The sequence below is a fragment of the Oncorhynchus clarkii genome, chromosome 32 (assembly GCF_045791955.1).
Source record: "Oncorhynchus clarkii lewisi isolate Uvic-CL-2024 chromosome 32, UVic_Ocla_1.0, whole genome shotgun sequence".
NCBI classification, from domain to species: Eukaryota; Metazoa; Chordata; class Actinopteri; order Salmoniformes; family Salmonidae; genus Oncorhynchus; species Oncorhynchus clarkii.
Window position 1 is genome coordinate 28,771,637 of NC_092178.1, and position 22,996 is coordinate 28,794,632.

Sequence of the window (22,996 nt, forward strand, 5' to 3'; positions counted from 1 at the left end):
AACTGTAGCTTCTACGTCAACCACAGCATCTGCCCCTACGATAAGCACTGCAACTCTAACTAAAACAACGGCTGCTCCAACGACCACTACATCTCCAGAACCTGCTCTGACAGAACCTACTCCTACTAATGCTACGATTGCAGAACCTACCATGACAGCCACTGCAGCTCTAACTAAAACAACTGCTGCTCCAACGACCACTACAACTCCTGAACCTATTATGACAACTGCTGCAGCTCCGATTACACCAACTGCTATTCTTACGACCACCACGACTGTAGCACCATCTTCAACAACTACAACTTTAGCTCCCTCGTCAACCACAACAACTGCACCTACTACAACACCTGCAGTTCCTACAACTATATCTCCAGCTACCACTACACCTGATGTACTTACTACAACAGTCACAACTGCAGCTCCTGTTACAACAACTGTAGCTTCTACGTCAAGCATAGCAGCTGCCTCTACGATAACCACTGCTGCTATTACTACAAAAACTGCTGCTCCAATAACCACTACAACTCCCGAAACTAATACGACAGAACCTACTCCTACGACTGCTTCGACTGCAGAACCTATCACGACAGCCACTTTAGCTTCTACGACAAACTCTGCTGTTCTTACGACCGCAACGACTGCAGCACCTTCTACAACAACTACAACTTCAGCTCCGACAACAACCACAACAAAAGCACCTACTACAACACCGGCAGTTCCTACAACTGTAACTTCAGCGACCACTACACCTGATATACTTACAATAACAATCACAACTGCAGCTCCTGCTACAACAACTGTAGCTTCTACGTCAACCACAGCATCTGCCCATACGATAACCACTGCAACTCTAACTAAAACAACGGCTGCTCCAACAACCACTACATCTCCAGAACCTGCTCTGACAGAACCTACTCCTACTAATGCTACGATTGCAGAACCTACCATGACAGCCACTGCAGCTCTAACTAAAACAACTGCTGCTCCAACGACCACTACAACTCCTGAACCTATTATGACAACTGCTGCAGCTCCGATTACACCAACTGCTATTCTTACGACCACCACGACTGTAGCACCATCTTCAACAACTACAACTTTAGCTCCCTCGTCAACCACAACAACTGCACCTACTACAACACCTGCAGCTCCTACAATTGTAGCTCCAGTTACCACAACACCCGATGTACTTACTACAACAATCACAACTACAGCTCCTGCTACAACAACTGTAGCTTCTACGTCAAGCATAGCAGCTGCCTCTACGATAACCACTGCTGCTATTACTACAAAAACTGCTGCTCCAATAACCACTACAACTCCCGAAACTAATACGACAGAACCTACTCCTACGACTGCTTCGACTGCAGAACCTATCACGACAGCCACTTTAGCTTCTACGACAAACTCTGCTGTTCTTACGACCACAACGACTGCAGCACCTTCTACAACAACTACAACTTCAGCTCCGACAACAATCACAACAAAAGCACCTACTACAACACCTGCAGTTCCTACAACTATATCTCCAGCTACCACTACACCTGATGTACTTACTACAACAGTCACAACTGCAGCTCCTGTTACAACAACTGTAGCTTCTACGTCAAGCATAGCAGCTGCCTCTACGATAACCACTGCTGCTATTACTACAAAAACTGCTGCTCCAATAACCACTACAACTCCCGAAACTAATACGACAGAACCTACTCCTACGACTGCTTCGACTGCAGAACCTATCACGACAGCCACTTTAGCTTCTACGACAAACTCTGCTGTTCTTACGACCGCAACGACTGCAGCACCTTCTACAACAACTACAACTTCAGCTCCGACAACAACCACAACAAAAGCACCTACTACAACACCGGCAGTTCCTACAACTGTAACTTCAGCGACCACTACACCTGATATACTTACAATAACAATCACAACTGCAGCTCCTGCTACAACAACTGTAGCTTCTACGTCAACCACAGCATCTGCCCATACGATAACCACTGCAACTCTAACTAAAACAACGGCTGCTCCAACAACCACTACATCTCCAGAACCTGCTCTGACAGAACCTACTCCTACTAATGCTACGATTGCAGAACCTACCATGACAGCCACTGCAGCTCTAACTAAAACAACTGCTGCTCCAACGACCACTACAACTCCTGAACCTATTATGACAACTGCTGCAGCTCCGATTACACCAACTGCTATTCTTACGACCACCACGACTGTAGCACCATCTTCAACAACTACAACTTTAGCTCCCTCGTCAACCACAACAACTGCACCTACTACAACACCTGCAGCTCCTACAATTGTAGCTCCAGTTACCACAACACCTGATGTACTTACTACAACAATCACAACTACAGCTCCTGCTACAACAACTGTAGCTTCTACGTCAAGCATAGCAGCTGCCTCTACGATAACCACTGCTGCTATTACTACAAAAACTGCTGCTCCAATAACCACTACAACTCCCGAAACTAATACGACAGAACCTACTCCTACGACTGCTTCGACTGCAGAACCTATCACGACAGCCACTTTAGCTTCTACGACAAACTCTGCTGTTCTTACGACCACAACGACTGCAGCACCTTCTACAACAACTACAACTTCAGCTCCGACAACAATCACAACAAAAGCACCTACTACAACACCTGCAGTTCCTACAACTATATCTCCAGCTACCACTACACCTGATGTACTTACTACAACAGTCACAACTGCAGCTCCTGTTACAACAACTGTAGCTTCTACGTCAAGCATAGCAGCTGCCTCTACGATAACCACTGCTGCTATTACTACAAAAACTGCTGCTCCAATAACCACTACAACTCCCGAAACTAATACGACAGAACCTACTCCTACGACTGCTTCGACTGCAGAACCTATCACGACAGCCACTTTAGCTTCTACGACAAACTCTGCTGTTCTTACGACCGCAACGACTGCAGCACCTTCTACAACAACTACAACTTCAGCTCCGACAACAACCACAACAAAAGCACCAACTACAACACCGGCAGTTCCTACAACTGTAACTTCAGCGACCACTACACCTGATATACTTACAATAACAATCACAACTGCAGCTCCTGCTACAACAACTGTAGCTTCTACGTCAACCACAGCATCTGCCCCTACGATAACCACTGCAACTCTAACTAAAACAACGGCTGCTCCAACGACCACTACATCTACAGAACCTGCTCTGACAGAACCTACTCCTACTAATGCTACGATTGCAGAACCTACCATGACAGCCACTGCAGCTCTAACCAAAACAACTGCTGCTCCAACGACCACTACAACTCCTGAACCTATTATGACAACTGCTGCAGCTCCGATTACACCAACTGCTATTCTTACGACCACCACGACTGTAGCACCATCTTCAACAACTACCACTTTAGCTCCTACGTCAACCACAACAACTGCACCTACTACAACAACTACAACTTTAGATCCTACGACAACCACTTCAACAGCACCTACTACAACACATGCAGTTCCTACAACTGTAGCTCCTACTATCACTACACCTGCTGTTCTTACTACAACAATCACATCTGCAGCTCCTGCTACAACAACTGTAGCTTCTATTTCAACTACAGCAGCTGCCTCTACAATAACCTCTGCAGCTCTAACTAAAACAACTGCTGCTCCAACGACCACTACAGCTCCTGAACCTATTGTGACAACAGATGCAGCTCCGACTACACCAACTGCTATTCTTACGACCACCACGACTGCAGCACCATCTTCAACAACTACAACTTTAGCTCCTACGACAACCACTTCAACAGCACCTACTACAATACCTGCAGTTCCTACAATTGTAGCTCCAGCTACCACTACACCTGCTGTACTTACTACAACAGTCACAACTGCAGCTCCTGTTACAACAACTGTAGCTTCTACGTCAACCACAGCATCTGCCTCTACGATTACCACTGCAGCTCTAACTAAAACAACGGCTGCTCATTCGACCACTACATCTCCAGAACCTGCTCTGACAGAACCTACTCCTACTAATGCTACGACTGCAGAACCTACCACGACAGCCAGTGCAGCTCTAACTAAAACAACTGCTGCTCCAACGACCACTACAACTTCTGAACCTATAGCGACAACTGCTGCAGCTCCGACTACACCAACTGCTATTCTTACAACCACCACGACTGCAGCACCATCTTCAACAACTACAACTTTAGCTCCTACGACAACCACTTCAACAGAACCTACTACAACACCTGCAGTTCCTACAACTATATCTCCAGCTACCACTACACCTGATGTACTAACTACAACAGTCACAACTGCAGCTCCTGTTACAACAACTGTAGCTTCTACGTCAAGCATAGCAGCTGCCTCTACGATAACCACTGCTGCTATTACTACAAAAACTGCTGCTCCAATAACCACTACAACTCCCGAAACTAATACGACAGAACCTACTCCTACGACTGCTTCGACTGCAGAACCTATCACGACAGCCACTTTAGCTCCTACGACAAACTCTGCTGTTCTTACGACCGCAACGACTGCAGCACCTTCTACAACAACTACAACTTCAGCTCCGACAACAACCACAACAAAAGCACCTACTACAACACCGGCAGTTCCTACAACTGTAACTTCAGCGACCACTACACCTGATATACTTACAATAACAATCACAACTGCAGCTCCTGCTACAACAACTGTAGCTTCTACGTCAACCACAGCATCTGCCCCTACGATAAGCACTGCAACTCTAACTAAAACAACGGCTGCTCCAACGACCACTACATCTCCAGAACCTGCTCTGACAGAACCTACTCCTACTAATGCTACGATTGCAGAACCTACCATGACAGCCACTGCAGCTCTAACTAAAACAACTGCTGCTCCAACGACCACTACAACTCCTGAACCTATTATGACAACTGCTGCAGCTCCGATTACACCAACTGCTATTCTTACGACCACCACGACTGTAGCACCATCTTCAACAACTACAACTTTAGCTCCCTCGTCAACCACAACAACTGCACCTACTACAACACCTGCAGTTCCTACAACTATATCTCCAGCTACCACTACACCTGATGTACTTACTACAACAGTCACAACTGCAGCTCCTGTTACAACAACTGTAGCTTCTACGTCAAGCATAGCAGCTGCCTCTACGATAACCACTGCTGCTATTACTACAAAAACTGCTGCTCCAATAACCACTACAACTCCCGAAACTAATACGACAGAACCTACTCCTACGACTGCTTCGACTGCAGAACCTATCACGACAGCCACTTTAGCTTCTACAACAAACTCTGCTGTTCTTACGACCGCAACGACTGCAGCACCTTCTACAACAACTACAACTTCAGCTCCGACAACAACCACAACAAAAGCACCTACTACAACACCGGCAGTTCCTACAACTGTAACTTCAGCGACCACTACACCTGATATACTTACAATAACAATCACAACTGCAGCTCCTGCTACAACAACTGTAGCTTCTACGTCAACCACAGCATCTGCCCATACGATAACCACTGCAACTCTAACTAAAATAACGGCTGCCCCAACAACCACTACATCTCCAGAACCTGCTCTGACAGAACCTACTCCTACTAATGCTACGATTGCAGAACCTACCATGACAGCCACTGCAGCTCTAACTAAAACAACTGCTGCTCCAACGACCACTACAACTCCTGAACCTATTATGACAACTGCTGCAGCTCCGATTACACCAACTGCTATTCTTACGACCACCACGACTGTAGCACCATCTTCAACAACTACAACTTTAGCTCCCTCGTCAACCACAACAACTGCACCTACTACAACACCTGCAGCTCCTACAATTGTAGCTCCAGTTACCACAACACCTGATGTACTTACTACAACAATCACAACTACAGCTCCTGCTACAACAACTGTAGCTTCTACGTCAAGCATAGCAGCTGCCTCTACGATAACCACTGCTGCTATTACTACAAAAACTGCTGCTCCAATAACCACTACAACTCCCGAAACTAATACGACAGAACCTACTCCTACGACTGCTTCGACTGCAGAACCTATCACGACAGCCACTTTAGCTTCTACGACAAACTCTGCTGTTCTTACGACCACAACGACTGCAGCACCTTCTACAACAACTACAACTTCAGCTCCGACAACAATCACAACAAAAGCACCTACTACAACACCTGCAGTTCCTACAACTATATCTCCAGCTACCACTACACCTGATGTACTTACTACAACAGTCACAACTGCAGCTCCTGTTACAACAACTGTAGCTTCTACGTCAAGCATAGCAGCTGCCTCTACGATAACCACTGCTGCTATTACTACAAAAACTGCTGCTCCAATAACCACTACAACTCCCGAAACTAATACGACAGAACCTACTCCTACGACTGCTTCGACTGCAGAACCTATCACGACAGCCACTTTAGCTTCTACGACAAACTCTGCTGTTCTTACGACCGCAACGACTGCAGCACCTTCTACAACAACTACAACTTCAGCTCCGACAACAACCACAACAAAAGCACCAACTACAACACCGGCAGTTCCTACAACTGTAACTTCAGCGACCACTACACCTGATATACTTACAATAACAATCACAACTGCAGCTCCTGCTACAACAACTGTAGCTTCTACGTCAACCACAGCATCTGCCCCTACGATAACCACTGCAACTCTAACTAAAACAACGGCTGCTCCAACGACCACTACATCTACAGAACCTGCTCTGACAGAACCTACTCCTACTAATGCTACGATTGCAGAACCTACCATGACAGCCACTGCAGCTCTAACCAAAACAACTGCTGCTCCAACGACCACTACAACTCCTGAACCTATTATGACAACTGCTGCAGCTCCGATTACACCAACTGCTATTCTTACGACCACCACGACTGTAGCACCATCTTCAACAACTACCACTTTAGCTCCTACGTCAACCACAACAACTGCACCTACTACAACAACTACAACTTTAGATCCTACGACAACCACTTCAACAGCACCTACTACAACACATGCAGTTCCTACAACTGTAGCTCCTACTATCACTACACCTGCTGTTCTTACTACAACAATCACATCTGCAGCTCCTGCTACAACAACTGTAGCTTCTATTTCAACTACAGCAGCTGCCTCTACAATAACCTCTGCAGCTCTAACTAAAACAACTGCTGCTCCAACGACCACTACAGCTCCTGAACCTATTGTGACAACAGATGCAGCTCCGACTACACCAACTGCTATTCTTACGACCACCACGACTGCAGCACCATCTTCAACAACTACAACTTTAGCTCCTACGACAACCACTTCAACAGCACCTACTACAATACCTGCAGTTCCTACAATTGTAGCTCCAGCTACCACTACACCTGCTGTACTTACTACAACAGTCACAACTGCAGCTCCTGTTACAACAACTGTAGCTTCTACGTCAACCACAGCATCTGCCTCTACGATTACCACTGCAGCTCTAACTAAAACAACGGCTGCTCATTCGACCACTACATCTCCAGAACCTGCTCTGACAGAACCTACTCCTACTAATGCTACGACTGCAGAACCTACCACGACAGCCAGTGCAGCTCTAACTAAAACAACTGCTGCTCCAACGACCACTACAACTTCTGAACCTATAGCGACAACTGCTGCAGCTCCGACTACACCAACTGCTATTCTTACAACCACCACGACTGCAGCACCATCTTCAACAACTACAACTTTAGCTCCTACGACAACCACTTCAACAGAACCTACTACAACACCTGCAGTTCCTACAACTATATCTCCAGCTACCACTACACCTGATGTACTAACTACAACAGTCACAACTGCAGCTCCTGTTACAACAACTGTAGCTTCTACGTCAAGCATAGCAGCTGCCTCTACGATAACCACTGCTGCTATTACTACAAAAACTGCTGCTCCAATAACCACTACAACTCCCGAAACTAATACGACAGAACCTACTCCTACGACTGCTTCGACTGCAGAACCTATCACGACAGCCACTTTAGCTCCTACGACAAACTCTGCTGTTCTTACGACCGCAACGACTGCAGCACCTTCTACAACAACTACAACTTCAGCTCCGACAACAACCACAACAAAAGCACCTACTACAACACCGGCAGTTCCTACAACTGTAACTTCAGCGACCACTACACCTGATATACTTACAATAACAATCACAACTGCAGCTCCTGCTACAACAACTGTAGCTTCTACGTCAACCACAGCATCTGCCCCTACGATAAGCACTGCAACTCTAACTAAAACAACGGCTGCTCCAACGACCACTACATCTCCAGAACCTGCTCTGACAGAACCTACTCCTACTAATGCTACGATTGCAGAACCTACCATGACAGCCACTGCAGCTCTAACTAAAACAACTGCTGCTCCAACGACCACTACAACTCCTGAACCTATTATGACAACTGCTGCAGCTCCGATTACACCAACTGCTATTCTTACGACCACCACGACTGTAGCACCATCTTCAACAACTACAACTTTAGCTCCCTCGTCAACCACAACAACTGCACCTACTACAACACCTGCAGTTCCTACAACTATATCTCCAGCTACCACTACACCTGATGTACTTACTACAACAGTCACAACTGCAGCTCCTGTTACAACAACTGTAGCTTCTACGTCAAGCATAGCAGCTGCCTCTACGATAACCACTGCTGCTATTACTACAAAAACTGCTGCTCCAATAACCACTACAACTCCCGAAACTAATACGACAGAACCTACTCCTACGACTGCTTCGACTGCAGAACCTATCACGACAGCCACTTTAGCTTCTACGACAAACTCTGCTGTTCTTACGACCGCAACGACTGCAGCACCTTCTACAACAACTACAACTTCAGCTCCGACAACAACCACAACAAAAGCACCTACTACAACACCGGCAGTTCCTACAACTGTAACTTCAGCGACCACTACACCTGATATACTTACAATAACAATCACAACTGCAGCTCCTGCTACAACAACTGTAGCTTCTACGTCAACCACAGCATCTGCCCCTACGATAAGCACTGCAACTCTAACTAAAACAACGGCTGCTCCAACAACCACTACATCTCCAGAACCTGCTCTGACAGAACCTACTCCTACTAATGCTACGATTGCAGAACCTACCATGACAGCCAATGCAGCTCTAACTAAAACAACTGCTGCTCCAACGACCACTACAACTCCTGAACCTATTATGACAACTGCTGCAGCTCCGATTACACCAACTGCTATTCTTACGACCACCACGACTGTAGCACCATCTTCAACAACTACAACTTTAGCTCCCTCGTCAACCACAACAACTGCACCTACTACAACACCTGCAGCTCCTACAATTGTAGCTCCAGTTACCACAACACCTGATGTACTTACTACAACAATCACAACTACAGCTCCTGCTACAACAACTGTAGCTTCTACGTCAAGCATAGCAGCTGCCTCTACGATAACCACTGCTGCGATTACTACAAAAACTGCTGCTCCAATAACCACTACAACTCCCGAAACTAATACGACAGAACCTACTCCTACGACTGCTTCGACTGCAGAACCTACACCTGATATACTTACAATAACAATCACAACTGCAGCTCCTGCTACAACAACTGTAGCTTCTACGTCAACCACAGCATCTGCCCCTACGATAACCACTGCAACTCTAACTAAAACAACGGCTGCTCCAACGACCACTACATCTACAGAACCTGCTCTGACAGAACCTACTCCTACTAATGCTACGATTGCAGAACCTACCATGACAGCCACTGCAGCTCTAACCAAAACAACTGCTGCTCCAACGACCACTACAACTCCTGAACCTATTATGACAACTGCTGCAGCTCCGATTACACCAACTGCTATTCTTACGACCACCACGACTGTAGCACCATCTTCAACAACTACCACTTTAGCTCCTACGTCAACCACAACAACTGCACCTACTACAACAACTACAACTTTAGATCCTACGACAACCACTTCAACAGCACCTACTACAACACATGCAGTTCCTACAACTGTAGCTCCTACTATCACTACACCTGCTGTTCTTACTACAACAATCACATCTGCAGCTCCTGCTACAACAACTGTAGCTTCTATTTCAACTACAGCAGCTGCCTCTACAATAACCTCTGCAGCTCTAACTAAAACAACTGCTGCTCCAACGACCACTACAGCTCCTGAACCTATTGTGACAACAGATGCAGCTCCGACTACACCAACTGCTATTCTTACGACCACCACGACTGCAGCACCATCTTCAACAACTACAACTTTAGCTCCTACGACAACCACTTCAACAGCACCTACTACAATACCTGCAGTTCCTACAATTGTAGCTCCAGCTACCACTACACCTGCTGTACTTACTACAACAGTCACAACTGCAGCTCCTGTTACAACAACTGTAGCTTCTACGTCAACCACAGCATCTGCCTCTACGATTACCACTGCAGCTCTAACTAAAACAACGGCTGCTCATTCGACCACTACATCTCCAGAACCTGCTCTGACAGAACCTACTCCTACTAATGCTACGACTGCAGAACCTACCACGACAGCCAGTGCAGCTCTAACTAAAACAACTGCTGCTCCAACGACCACTACAACTTCTGAACCTATAGCGACAACTGCTGCAGCTCCGACTACACCAACTGCTATTCTTACAACCACCACGACTGCAGCACCATCTTCAACAACTACAACTTTAGCTCCTACGACAACCACTTCAACAGAACCTACTACAACACCTGCAGTTCCTACAACTATATCTCCAGCTACCACTACACCTGATGTACTAACTACAACAGTCACAACTGCAGCTCCTGTTACAACAACTGTAGCTTCTACGTCAAGCATAGCAGCTGCCTCTACGATAACCACTGCTGCTATTACTACAAAAACTGCTGCTCCAATAACCACTACAACTCCCGAAACTAATACGACAGAACCTACTCCTACGACTGCTTCGACTGCAGAACCTATCACGACAGCCACTTTAGCTCCTACGACAAACTCTGCTGTTCTTACGACCGCAACGACTGCAGCACCTTCTACAACAACTACAACTTCAGCTCCGACAACAACCACAACAAAAGCACCTACTACAACACCGGCAGTTCCTACAACTGTAACTTCAGCGACCACTACACCTGATATACTTACAATAACAATCACAACTGCAGCTCCTGCTACAACAACTGTAGCTTCTACGTCAACCACAGCATCTGCCCCTACGATAAGCACTGCAACTCTAACTAAAACAACGGCTGCTCCAACGACCACTACATCTCCAGAACCTGCTCTGACAGAACCTACTCCTACTAATGCTACGATTGCAGAACCTACCATGACAGCCACTGCAGCTCTAACTAAAACAACTGCTGCTCCAACGACCACTACAACTCCTGAACCTATTATGACAACTGCTGCAGCTCCGATTACACCAACTGCTATTCTTACGACCACCACGACTGTAGCACCATCTTCAACAACTACAACTTTAGCTCCCTCGTCAACCACAACAACTGCACCTACTACAACACCTGCAGTTCCTACAACTATATCTCCAGCTACCACTACACCTGATGTACTTACTACAACAGTCACAACTGCAGCTCCTGTTACAACAACTGTAGCTTCTACGTCAAGCATAGCAGCTGCCTCTACGATAACCACTGCTGCTATTACTACAAAAACTGCTGCTCCAATAACCACTACAACTCCCGAAACTAATACGACAGAACCTACTCCTACGACTGCTTCGACTGCAGAACCTATCACGACAGCCACTTTAGCTTCTACGACAAACTCTGCTGTTCTTACGACCGCAACGACTGCAGCACCTTCTACAACAACTACAACTTCAGCTCCGACAACAACCACAACAAAAGCACCTACTACAACACCGGCAGTTCCTACAACTGTAACTTCAGCGACCACTACACCTGATATACTTACAATAACAATCACAACTGCAGCTCCTGCTACAACAACTGTAGCTTCTACGTCAACCACAGCATCTGCCCCTACGATAAGCACTGCAACTCTAACTAAAACAACGGCTGCTCCAACAACCACTACATCTCCAGAACCTGCTCTGACAGAACCTACTCCTACTAATGCTACGATTGCAGAACCTACCATGACAGCCAATGCAGCTCTAACTAAAACAACTGCTGCTCCAACGACCACTACAACTCCTGAACCTATTATGACAACTGCTGCAGCTCCGATTACACCAACTGCTATTCTTACGACCACCACGACTGTAGCACCATCTTCAACAACTACAACTTTAGCTCCCTCGTCAACCACAACAACTGCACCTACTACAACACCTGCAGCTCCTACAATTGTAGCTCCAGTTACCACAACACCTGATGTACTTACTACAACAATCACAACTACAGCTCCTGCTACAACAACTGTAGCTTCTACGTCAAGCATAGCAGCTGCCTCTACGATAACCACTGCTGCGATTACTACAAAAACTGCTGCTCCAATAACCACTACAACTCCCGAAACTAATACGACAGAACCTACTCCTACGACTGCTTCGACTGCAGAACCTATCACGACAGCCACTTTAGCTTCTACGACAAACTCTGCTGTTCTTACGACCGCAACGACTGCAGCACCTTCTACAACAACTACAACTTCAGCTCCGACAACAACCACAACAAAAGCACCTACTACAACACCGGCAGTGCCTACAACTGTAACTTCAGCGACCACTACACCTGATATACTTACAATAACAATCACAACTGCAGCTCCTGCTACAACAACTGTAGCTTCTACGTCAACCACAGCATCTGCCCCTACGATAACCACTGCAACTCTAACTAAAACAACGGCTGCTCCAACGACCACTACATCTCCAGAACCTGCTCTGACAGAACCTACTCCTACTAATGCTACGATTGCAGAACCTACCATGACAGCCACTGCAGCTCTAACTAAAACAACTGCTGCTCCAACGACCACTACAACTCCTGAACCTATTATGACAACTGCTGCAGCTCCGATTACACCAACTGCTATTCTTACGACCACCACGACTGTAGCACCATCTTCAACAACTACCACTTTAGCTCCTACGTCAACCACAACAACTGCACCTACTACAACAACTACAACTTTAGATCCTACGACAACCACTTCAACAGCACCTACTACAACACATGCAGTTCCTACAACTGTAGCTCCTACTATCACTACACCTGCTGTTCTTACTACAACAATCACATCTGCAGCTCCTGCTACAACAACTGTAGCAACTATTTCAACTACAGCAGCTGCCTCTACAATAACCACTGCAGCTCTAACTAAAACAACTGCTGCTCCAACGACCACTACAGCTCCTGAACCTATTGTGACAACAGATGCAGCTCCGACTACACCAACTGCTATTCTTACGACCACCACGACTGCAGCACCATCTTCAACAACTACAACTTTAGCACCTACGACAACCACTTCAACAGCACCTACTACAATCCCTGCAGTTCCAACAATTGTAGCTCCAGCTACCACTACACCTGCTGTACTTACTACAACAGTCACAACTGCAGCTCCTGTTACAACAACTGTAGCTTCTACGTCAACCACAGCATCTGCCTCTACGATTACCACTGCAGCTCTAACTAAAACAACGGCTGCTCATTCGACCACTACATCTCCAGAACCTGCTCTGACAGAACCTACTCCTACTAATGCTACGACTGCAGAACCTACCACGACAGCCAGTGCAGCTCTAACTAAAACAACTGCTGCTCCAACGACCACTACAACTTCTGAACCTATAACGACAACTGCTGCAGCTCCGACTACACCAACTGCTATTCTTACAACCACCACGACTGCAGCACCATCTTCAACAACTACAACTTTAGCTCCTACGACAACCACTTCAACAGCACCTACTACAACACCTGCAGTTCCTACAACTATATCTCCAGCTACCACTACACCTGATGTACTTACTACAACAGTCACAACTGCAGCTCCTGTTACAACAACTGTAGCTTCTACGTCAAGCATAGCAGCTGCCTCTACGATAACCACTGCTGCTATTACTACAAAAACTGCTGCTCCAATAACCACTACAACTCCCGAAACTAATACGACAGAACCTACTCCTACGACTGCTTCGACTGCAGAACCTATCACGACAGCCACTTTAGCTTCTACGACAAACTCTGCTGTTCTTACGACCGCAACGACTGCAGCACCTTCTACAACAACTACAATTTCAGCTCCGACAACAACCACAACAAAAGCACCTACTACAACACCGGCAGTTCCTACAACTGTAACTTCAGCGACCACTACACCTGATATACTTACAATAACAATCACAACTGCAGCTCCTGCTACAACAACTGTAGCTTCTACGTCAACCACAGCATCTGCCCCTACGATAAGCACTGCAACTCTAACTAAAACAACGGCTGCTCCAACGACCACTACATCTCCAGAACCTGCTCTGACAGAACCTACTCCTACTAATGCTACGATTGCAGAACCTACCATGACAGCCACTGCAGCTCTAACTAAAACAACTGCTGCTCCAACGACCACTACAACTCCTGAACCTATTATGACAACTGCTGCAGCTCCGATTACACCAACTGCTATTCTTACGACCACCACGACTGTAGCACCATCTTCAACAACTACCACTTTAGCTCCTACGTCAACCACAACAACTGCACCTACTACAACAACTACAACTTTAGATCCTACGACAACCACTTCAACAGCACCTACTACAATACCTGCAGTTCCTACAATTGTAGCTCCAGCTACCACTACACCTGCTGTACTTACTACAACAGTCACAACTGCAGCTCCTGTTACAACAACTGTAGCTTCTACGTCAACCATAGCATCTGCCTCTACGATTACCATTGCAGCTCTAACTAAAACAACGGCTGCTCATTCGACCACTACATCTCCAGAACCTGCTCTGACAGAACCTACTCCTACTAATGCTACGACTGCAGAACCTACCACGACAGCCAGTGCAGCTCTAACTAAAACAACTGCTGCTCCAACGACCACTACAACTTCTGAACCTATAACGACAACTGCTGCAGCTCCGACTACACCAACTGCTATTCTTACAACCACCACGACTGCAGCACCATCTTCAACAACTACAACTTTAGCTCCTACGACAACCACTTCAACAGCACCTACTACAACACCTGCAGTTCCTACAACTATATCTCCAGCTACCACTACACCTGATGTACTTACTACAACAGTCACAACTGCAGCTCCTGTTACAACAACTGTAGCTTCTACGTCAAGCATAGCAGCTGCCTCTACGATAACCACTGCTGCAATTACTACAAAAACTGCTGCTCCAATAACCACTACAACTCCCGAAACTAATACGACAGAACCTACTCCTACGACTGCTTCGACTGCAGAACCTATCACGACAGCCACTTTAGCTTCTACGACAAACTCTGCTGTTCTTACGACCACAACGACTGCAGCACCTTCTACAACAACTACAACTTCAGCTCCGACAACAACCACAACAAAAGCACCTACTACAACAACGGCAGTTCCTACAACTGTAACTTCAGCGACCACTACACCTGATATACTTACAATAACAATCACAACTGCAGCTCCTGCTACAACAACTGTAGCTTCTACGTCAACCACAGCATCTGCCCCTACGATAACCACTGCAACTCTAACTAAAACAACGGCTGCTCCAACAACCACTACATCTCCAGAACCTGCTCTGACAGAACCTACTCCTACTAATGCTACGATTGCAGAACCTACCATGACAGCCAATGCAGCTCTAACTAAAACAACTGCTGCTCCAACGACCACTACAACTCCTGAACCTATTATGACAACTGCTGCAGCTCCGATTACACCAACTGCTATTCTTACGACCACCACGACTGTAGCACCATCTTCAACAACTACAACTTTAGCTCCCTCGTCAACCACAACAACTGCACCTACTACAACACCTGCAGCTCCTACAATTGTAGCTCCAGTTACCACAACACCTGATGTACTTACTACAACAATCACAACTACAGCTCCTGCTACAACAACTGTAGCTTCTACGTCAAGCATAGCAGCTGCCTCTACGATAACCACTGCTGCGATTACTACAAAAACTGCTGCTCCAATAACCACTACAACTCCCGAAACTAATACGACAGAACCTACTCCTACGACTGCTTCGACTGCAGAACCTATCACGACAGCCACTTTAGCTTCTACGACAAACTCTGCTGTTCTTACGACCGCAACGACTGCAGCACCTTCTACAACAACTACAACTTCAGCTCCGACAACAACCACAACAAAAGCACCTACTACAACACCGGCAGTTCCTACAACTGTAACTTCAGCGACCACTACACCTGATATACTTACAATAACAATCACAACTGCAGCTCCTGCTACAACAACTGTAGCTTCTACGTCAACCACAGCATCTGCCCCTACGATAACCACTGCAACTCTAACTAAAACAACGGCTGCTCCAACGACCACTACATCTCCAGAACCTGCTCTGACAGAACCTACTCCTACTAATGCTACGATTGCAGAACCTACCATGACAGCCACTGCAGCTCTAACTAAAACAACTGCTGCTCCAACGACCACTACAACTCCTGAACCTATTATGACAACTGCTGCAGCTCCGATTACACCAACTGCTATTCTTACGACCACCACGACTGTAGCACCATCTTCAACAACTACAACTTTAGCTCCCTCGTCAACCACAACAACTGCACCTACTACAACACCTGCAGCTCCTACAATTGTAGCTCCAGTTACCACAACACCTGATGTACTTACTACAACAATCACAACTACAGCTCCTGCTACAACAACTGTAGCTTCTACGTCAAGCATAGCAGCTGCCTCTACGATAACCACTGCTGCTATTACTACAAAAACTGCTGCTCCAATAACCACTACAACTCCCGAAACTAATACGACAGAACCTACTCCTACGACTGCTTCGACTGCAGAACCTATCACGACAGCCACTTTAGCTTCTACGACAAACTCTGCTGTTCTTACGACCACAACGACTGCAGCACCTTCTACAACAACTACAACTTCAGCTCCGACAACAATCACAACAAAAGCACTTACTACAACACCGGCAGTTCCTACAACTGTAACTTCAGCGACCACTACACCTGATATACTTACAATAACAATCACAACTGCAGCTCCTGCTACAACAACTGTAGCTTCTACGTCAACCACAGCATCTGACCCTACGATAACCACTGCAACTCTAACTAAAACAACGGCTGCTCCAACAACCACTACATCTCCAGAACCTGCTCTGACAGAACCTACTCCTACTAATGCTACGATTGCAGAACCTACCATGACAGCCAATGCAGCTCTAACTAAAACAACTGCTGCTCCAACGACCACTACAACTCCTGAACCTATTATGACAACTGCTGCAGCTCCGATTACACCAACTGCTATTCTTACGACCACCACGACTGTAGCACCATCTTCAACAACTACAACTTTAGCTCCCTCGTCAACCACAACAACTGCACCTACTACAACACCTGCAGCTCCTACAATTGTAGCTCCAGTTACCACAACACCTGATGTACTTACTACAACAATCACAACTACAGCTCCTGCTACAACAACTGTAGCTTCTACGTCAAGCATAGCAGCTGCCTCTACGATAACCACTGCTGCGATTACTACAAAAACTGCTGCTCCAATAACCACTACAACTCCCGAAACTAATACGACAGAACCTACTCCTACGACTGCTTCGACTGCAGAACCTATCACGACAGCCACTTTAGCTTCTACGACAAACTCTGCTGTTCTTACGACCGCAACGACTGCAGCACCTTCTACAACAACTACAACTTCAGCTCCGACAACAACCACAACAAAAGCACCTACTACAACACCGGCAGTTCCTACAACTGTAACTTCAGCGACCACTACACCTGATATACTTACAATAACAATCACAACTGCAGCTCCTGCTACAACAACTGTAGCTTCTACGTCAACCACAGCATCTGCCCCTACGATAACCACTGCAACTCTAACTAAAACAACGGCTGCTCCAACGACCACTACATCTCCAGAACCTGCTCTGACAGAACCGACTCCTACTAATGCTACGATTGCAGAACCTACCATGACAGCCACTGCAGCTCTAACTAAAACAACTGCTGCTCCAACGACCACTACAACTCCTGAACCTATTATGACAACTGCTGCAGCTCCGATTACACCAACTGCTATTCTTACGACCACCACGACTGTAGCACCATCTTCAACAACTACCACTTTAGCTCCTACGTCAACCACAACAACTGCACCTACTACAACAACTACAACTTTAGATCCTACGACAACCACTTCAACAGCACCTACTACAACACATGCAGTTCCTACAACTGTAGCTCCTACTATCACTACACCTGCTGTTCTTACTACAACAATCACATCTGCAGCTCCTGCTACAACAACTGTAGCAACTATTTCAACTACAGCAGCTGCCTCTACAATAACCACTGCAGCTCTAACTAAAACAACTGCTGCTCCAACGACCACTACAGCTCCTGAACCTATTGTGACAACAGATGCAGCTCCGACTACACCAACTGCTATTCTTACGACCACCACGACTGCAGCACCATCTTCAACAACTACAACTTTAGCACCTACGACAACCACTTCAACAGCACCTACTACAATCCCTGCAGTTCCAACAATTGTAGCTCCAGCTACCACTACACCTGCTGTACTTACTACAACAGTCACAACTGCAGCTCCTGTTACAACAACTGTAGCTTCTACGTCAACCACAGCATCTGCCTCTACGATTACCACTGCAGCTCTAACTAAAACAACGGCTGCTCATTCGACCACTACATCTCCAGAACCTGCTCTGACAGAACCTACTCCTACTAATGCTACGACTGCAGAACCTACCACGACAGCCAGTGCAGCTCTAACTAAAACAACTGCTGCTCCAACGACCACTACAACTTCTGAACCTATAACGACAACTGCTGCAGCTCCGACTACACCAACTGCTATTCTTACAACCACCACGACTGCAGCACCATCTTCAACAACTACAACTTTAGCTCCTACGACAACCACTTCAACAGCACCTACTACAACACCTGCAGTTCCTACAACTATATCTCCAGCTACCACTACACCTGATGTACTTACTACAACAGTCACAACTGCAGCTCCTGTTACAACAACTGTAGCTTCTACGTCAAGCATAGCAGCTGCCTCTACGATAACCACTGCTGCAATTACTACAAAAACTGCTGCTCCAATAACCACTACAACTCCCGAAACTAATACGACAGAACCTACTCCTACGACTGCTTCGACTGCAGAACCTATCACGACAGCCACTTTAGCTTCTACGACAAACTCTGCTGTTCTTACGACCACAACGACTGCAGCACCTTCTACAACAACTACAACTTCAGCTCCGACAACAACCACAACAAAAGCACCTACTACAACAACGGCAGTTCCTACAACTGTAACTTCAGCGACCACTACACCTGATATACTTACAATAACAATCACAACTGCAGCTCCTGCTACAACAACTGTAGCTTCTACGTCAACCACAGCATCTGCCCCTACGATAACCACTGCAACTCTAACTAAAACAACGGCTGCTCCAACAACCACTACATCTCCAGAACCTGCTCTGACAGAACCTACTCCTACTAATGCTACGATTGCAGAACCTACCATGACAGCCAATGCAGCTCTAACTAAAACAACTGCTGCTCCAACGACCACTACAACTCCTGAACCTATTATGACAACTGCTGCAGCTCCGATTACACCAACTGCTATTCTTACGACCACCACGACTGTAGCACCATCTTCAACAACTACAACTTTAGCTCCCTCGTCAACCTCAACAACTGCACCTACTACAACACCTGCAGCTCCTACAATTGTAGCTCCAGTTACCACAACACCTGATGTACTTACTACAACAATCACAACTACAGCTCCTGCTACAACAACTGTAGCTTCTACGTCAAGCATAGCAGCTGCCTCTACGATAACCACTGCTGCTATTACTACAAAAACTGCTGCTCCAATAACCACTACAACTCCCGAAACTAATACGACAGAACCTACTCCTACGACTGCTTCGACTGCAGAACCTATCACGACAGCCACTTTAGCTTCTACGACAAACTCTGCTGTTCTTACGACCGCAACGACTGCAGCACCTTCTACAACAACTACAACTTCAGCTCCGACAACAACCAAAACAAAAGCACCTACTACAACACCGGCAGTTCCTACAACTGTAACTTCAGCGACCACTACACCTGATATACTTACAATAACAATCACAACTGCAGCTCCTGCTACAACAACTGTAGCTTCTACGTCAACCACAGCATCTGCCCCTACGATAACCACTGCAACTCTAACTAAAACAACGGCTGCTCCAACGACCACTACATCTCCAGAACCTGCTCTGACAGAACCGACTCCTACTAATGCTACGATTGCAGAACCTACCATGACAGCCACTGCAGCTCTAACTAAAACAACTGCTGCTCCAACGACCACTACAACTCCTGAACCTATTATGACAACTGCTGCAGCTCCGATTACACCAACTGCTATTCTTACGACCACCACGACTGTAGCACCATCTTCAACAACTACCACTTTAGCTCCTACGTCAACCACAACAACTGCACCTACTACAACAACTACAACTTTAGATCCTACGACAACCACTTCAACAGCACCTACTACAACACATGCAGTTCCTACAACTGTAGCTCCTACTATCACTACACCTGCTGTTCTTACTACAACAATCACATCTGCAGCTCCTGCTACAACAACTGTAGCAACTATTTCAACTACAGCAGCTGCCTCTACAATAACCACTGCAGCTCTAACTAAAACAACTGCTGCTCCAACGACCACTACAGCTCCTGAACCTATTGTGACAACAGATGCAGCTCCGACTACACCAACTGCTATTCTTACGACCACCACGACTGCAGCACCATCTTCAACAACTACAACTTTAGCACCTACGACAACCACTTCAACAGCACCTACTACAATCCCTGCAGTTCCAACAATTGTAGCTCCAGCTACCACTACACCTGCTGTACTTACTACAACAGTCACAACTGCAGCTCCTGTTACAACAACTGTAGCTTCTACGTCAACCACAGCATCTGCCTCTACGATTACCACTGCAGCTCTAACTAAAACAACGGCTGCTCATTCGACCACTACATCTCCAGAACCTGCTCTGACAGAACCTACTCCTACTAATGCTACGACTGCAGAACCTACCACGACAGCCAGTGCAGCTCTAACTAAAACAACTGCTGCTCCAACGACCACTACAACTTCTGAACCTATAACGACAACTGCTGCAGCTCCGACTACACCAACTGCTATTCTTACAACCACCACGACTGCAGCACCATCTTCAACAACTACAACTTTAGCTCCTACGACAACCACTTCAACAGCACCTACTACAACACCTGCAGTTCCTACAACTATATCTCCAGCTACCACTACACCTGATGTACTTACTACAACAGTCACAACTGCAGCTCCTGTTACAACAACTGTAGCTTCTACGTCAAGCATAGCAGCTGCCTCTACGATAACCACTGCTGCAATTACTACAAAAACTGCTGCTCCAATAACCACTACAACTCCCGAAACTAATACGACAGAACCTACTCCTACGACTGCTTCGACTGCAGAACCTATCACGACAGCCACTTTAGCTTCTACGACAAACTCTGCTGTTCTTACGACCACAACGACTGCAGCACCTTCTACAACAACTACAACTTCAGCTCCGACAACAACCACAACAAAAGCACCTACTACAACAACGGCAGTTCCTACAACTGTAACTTCAGCGACCACTACACCTGATATACTTACAATAACAATCACAACTGCAGCTCCTGCTACAACAACTGTAGCTTCTACGTCAACCACAGCATCTGCCCCTACGATAACCACTGCAACTCTAACTAAAACAACGGCTGCTCCAACAACCACTACATCTCCAGAACCTGCTCTGACAGAACCTACTCCTACTAATGCTACGATTGCAGAACCTACCATGACAGCCAATGCAGCTCTAACTAAAACAACTGCTGCTCCAACGACCACTACAACTCCTGAACCTATTATGACAACTGCTGCAGCTCCGATTACACCAACTGCTATTCTTACGACCACCACGACTGTAGCACCATCTTCAACAACTACAACTTTAGCTCCCTCGTCAACCTCAACAACTGCACCTACTACAACACCTGCAGCTCCTACAATTGTAGCTCCAGTTACCACAACACCTGATGTACTTACTACAACAATCACAACTACAGCTCCTGCTACAACAACTGTAGCTTCTACGTCAAGCATAGCAGCTGCCTCTACGATAACCACTGCTGCTATTACTACAAAAACTGCTGCTCCAATAACCACTACAACTCCCGAAACTAATACGACAGAACCTACTCCTACGACTGCTTCGACTGCAGAACCTATCACGACAGCCACTTTAGCTTCTACGACAAACTCTGCTGTTCTTACGACCGCAACGACTGCAGCACCTTCTACAACAACTACAACTTCAGCTCCGACAACAACCAAAACAAAAGCACCTACTACAACACCGGCAGTTCCTACAACTGTAACTTCAGCGACCACTACACCTGATATACTTACAATAACAATCACAACTGCAGCTCCTGCTACAACAACTGTAGCTTCTACGTCAACCACAGCATCTGCCCCTACGATAACCACTGCAACTCTAACTAAAACAACGGCTGCTCCAACGACCACT

The 22,996-nt window shown here is 46.4% G+C and overlaps 1 protein-coding gene across 1 annotated transcript; it reads left to right on the top strand.

The window, feature by feature from the left end:
* Positions 1–13,265: 13,265 nt before the first annotated feature.
* LOC139391937 (integumentary mucin C.1-like) lies at positions 13,266–15,336 on the top strand. The gene is made up of 4 exons (XM_071139547.1): positions 13,266–13,282; positions 13,467–13,627; positions 14,259–14,961; positions 15,183–15,336. Exons 1-4 carry the CDS (start codon positions 13,266–13,268, stop codon positions 15,334–15,336), a joined length of 1,035 nt encoding a protein of 344 aa, XP_070995648.1.
* The last annotated feature ends 7,660 nt before the right edge of the window (positions 15,337–22,996 follow it).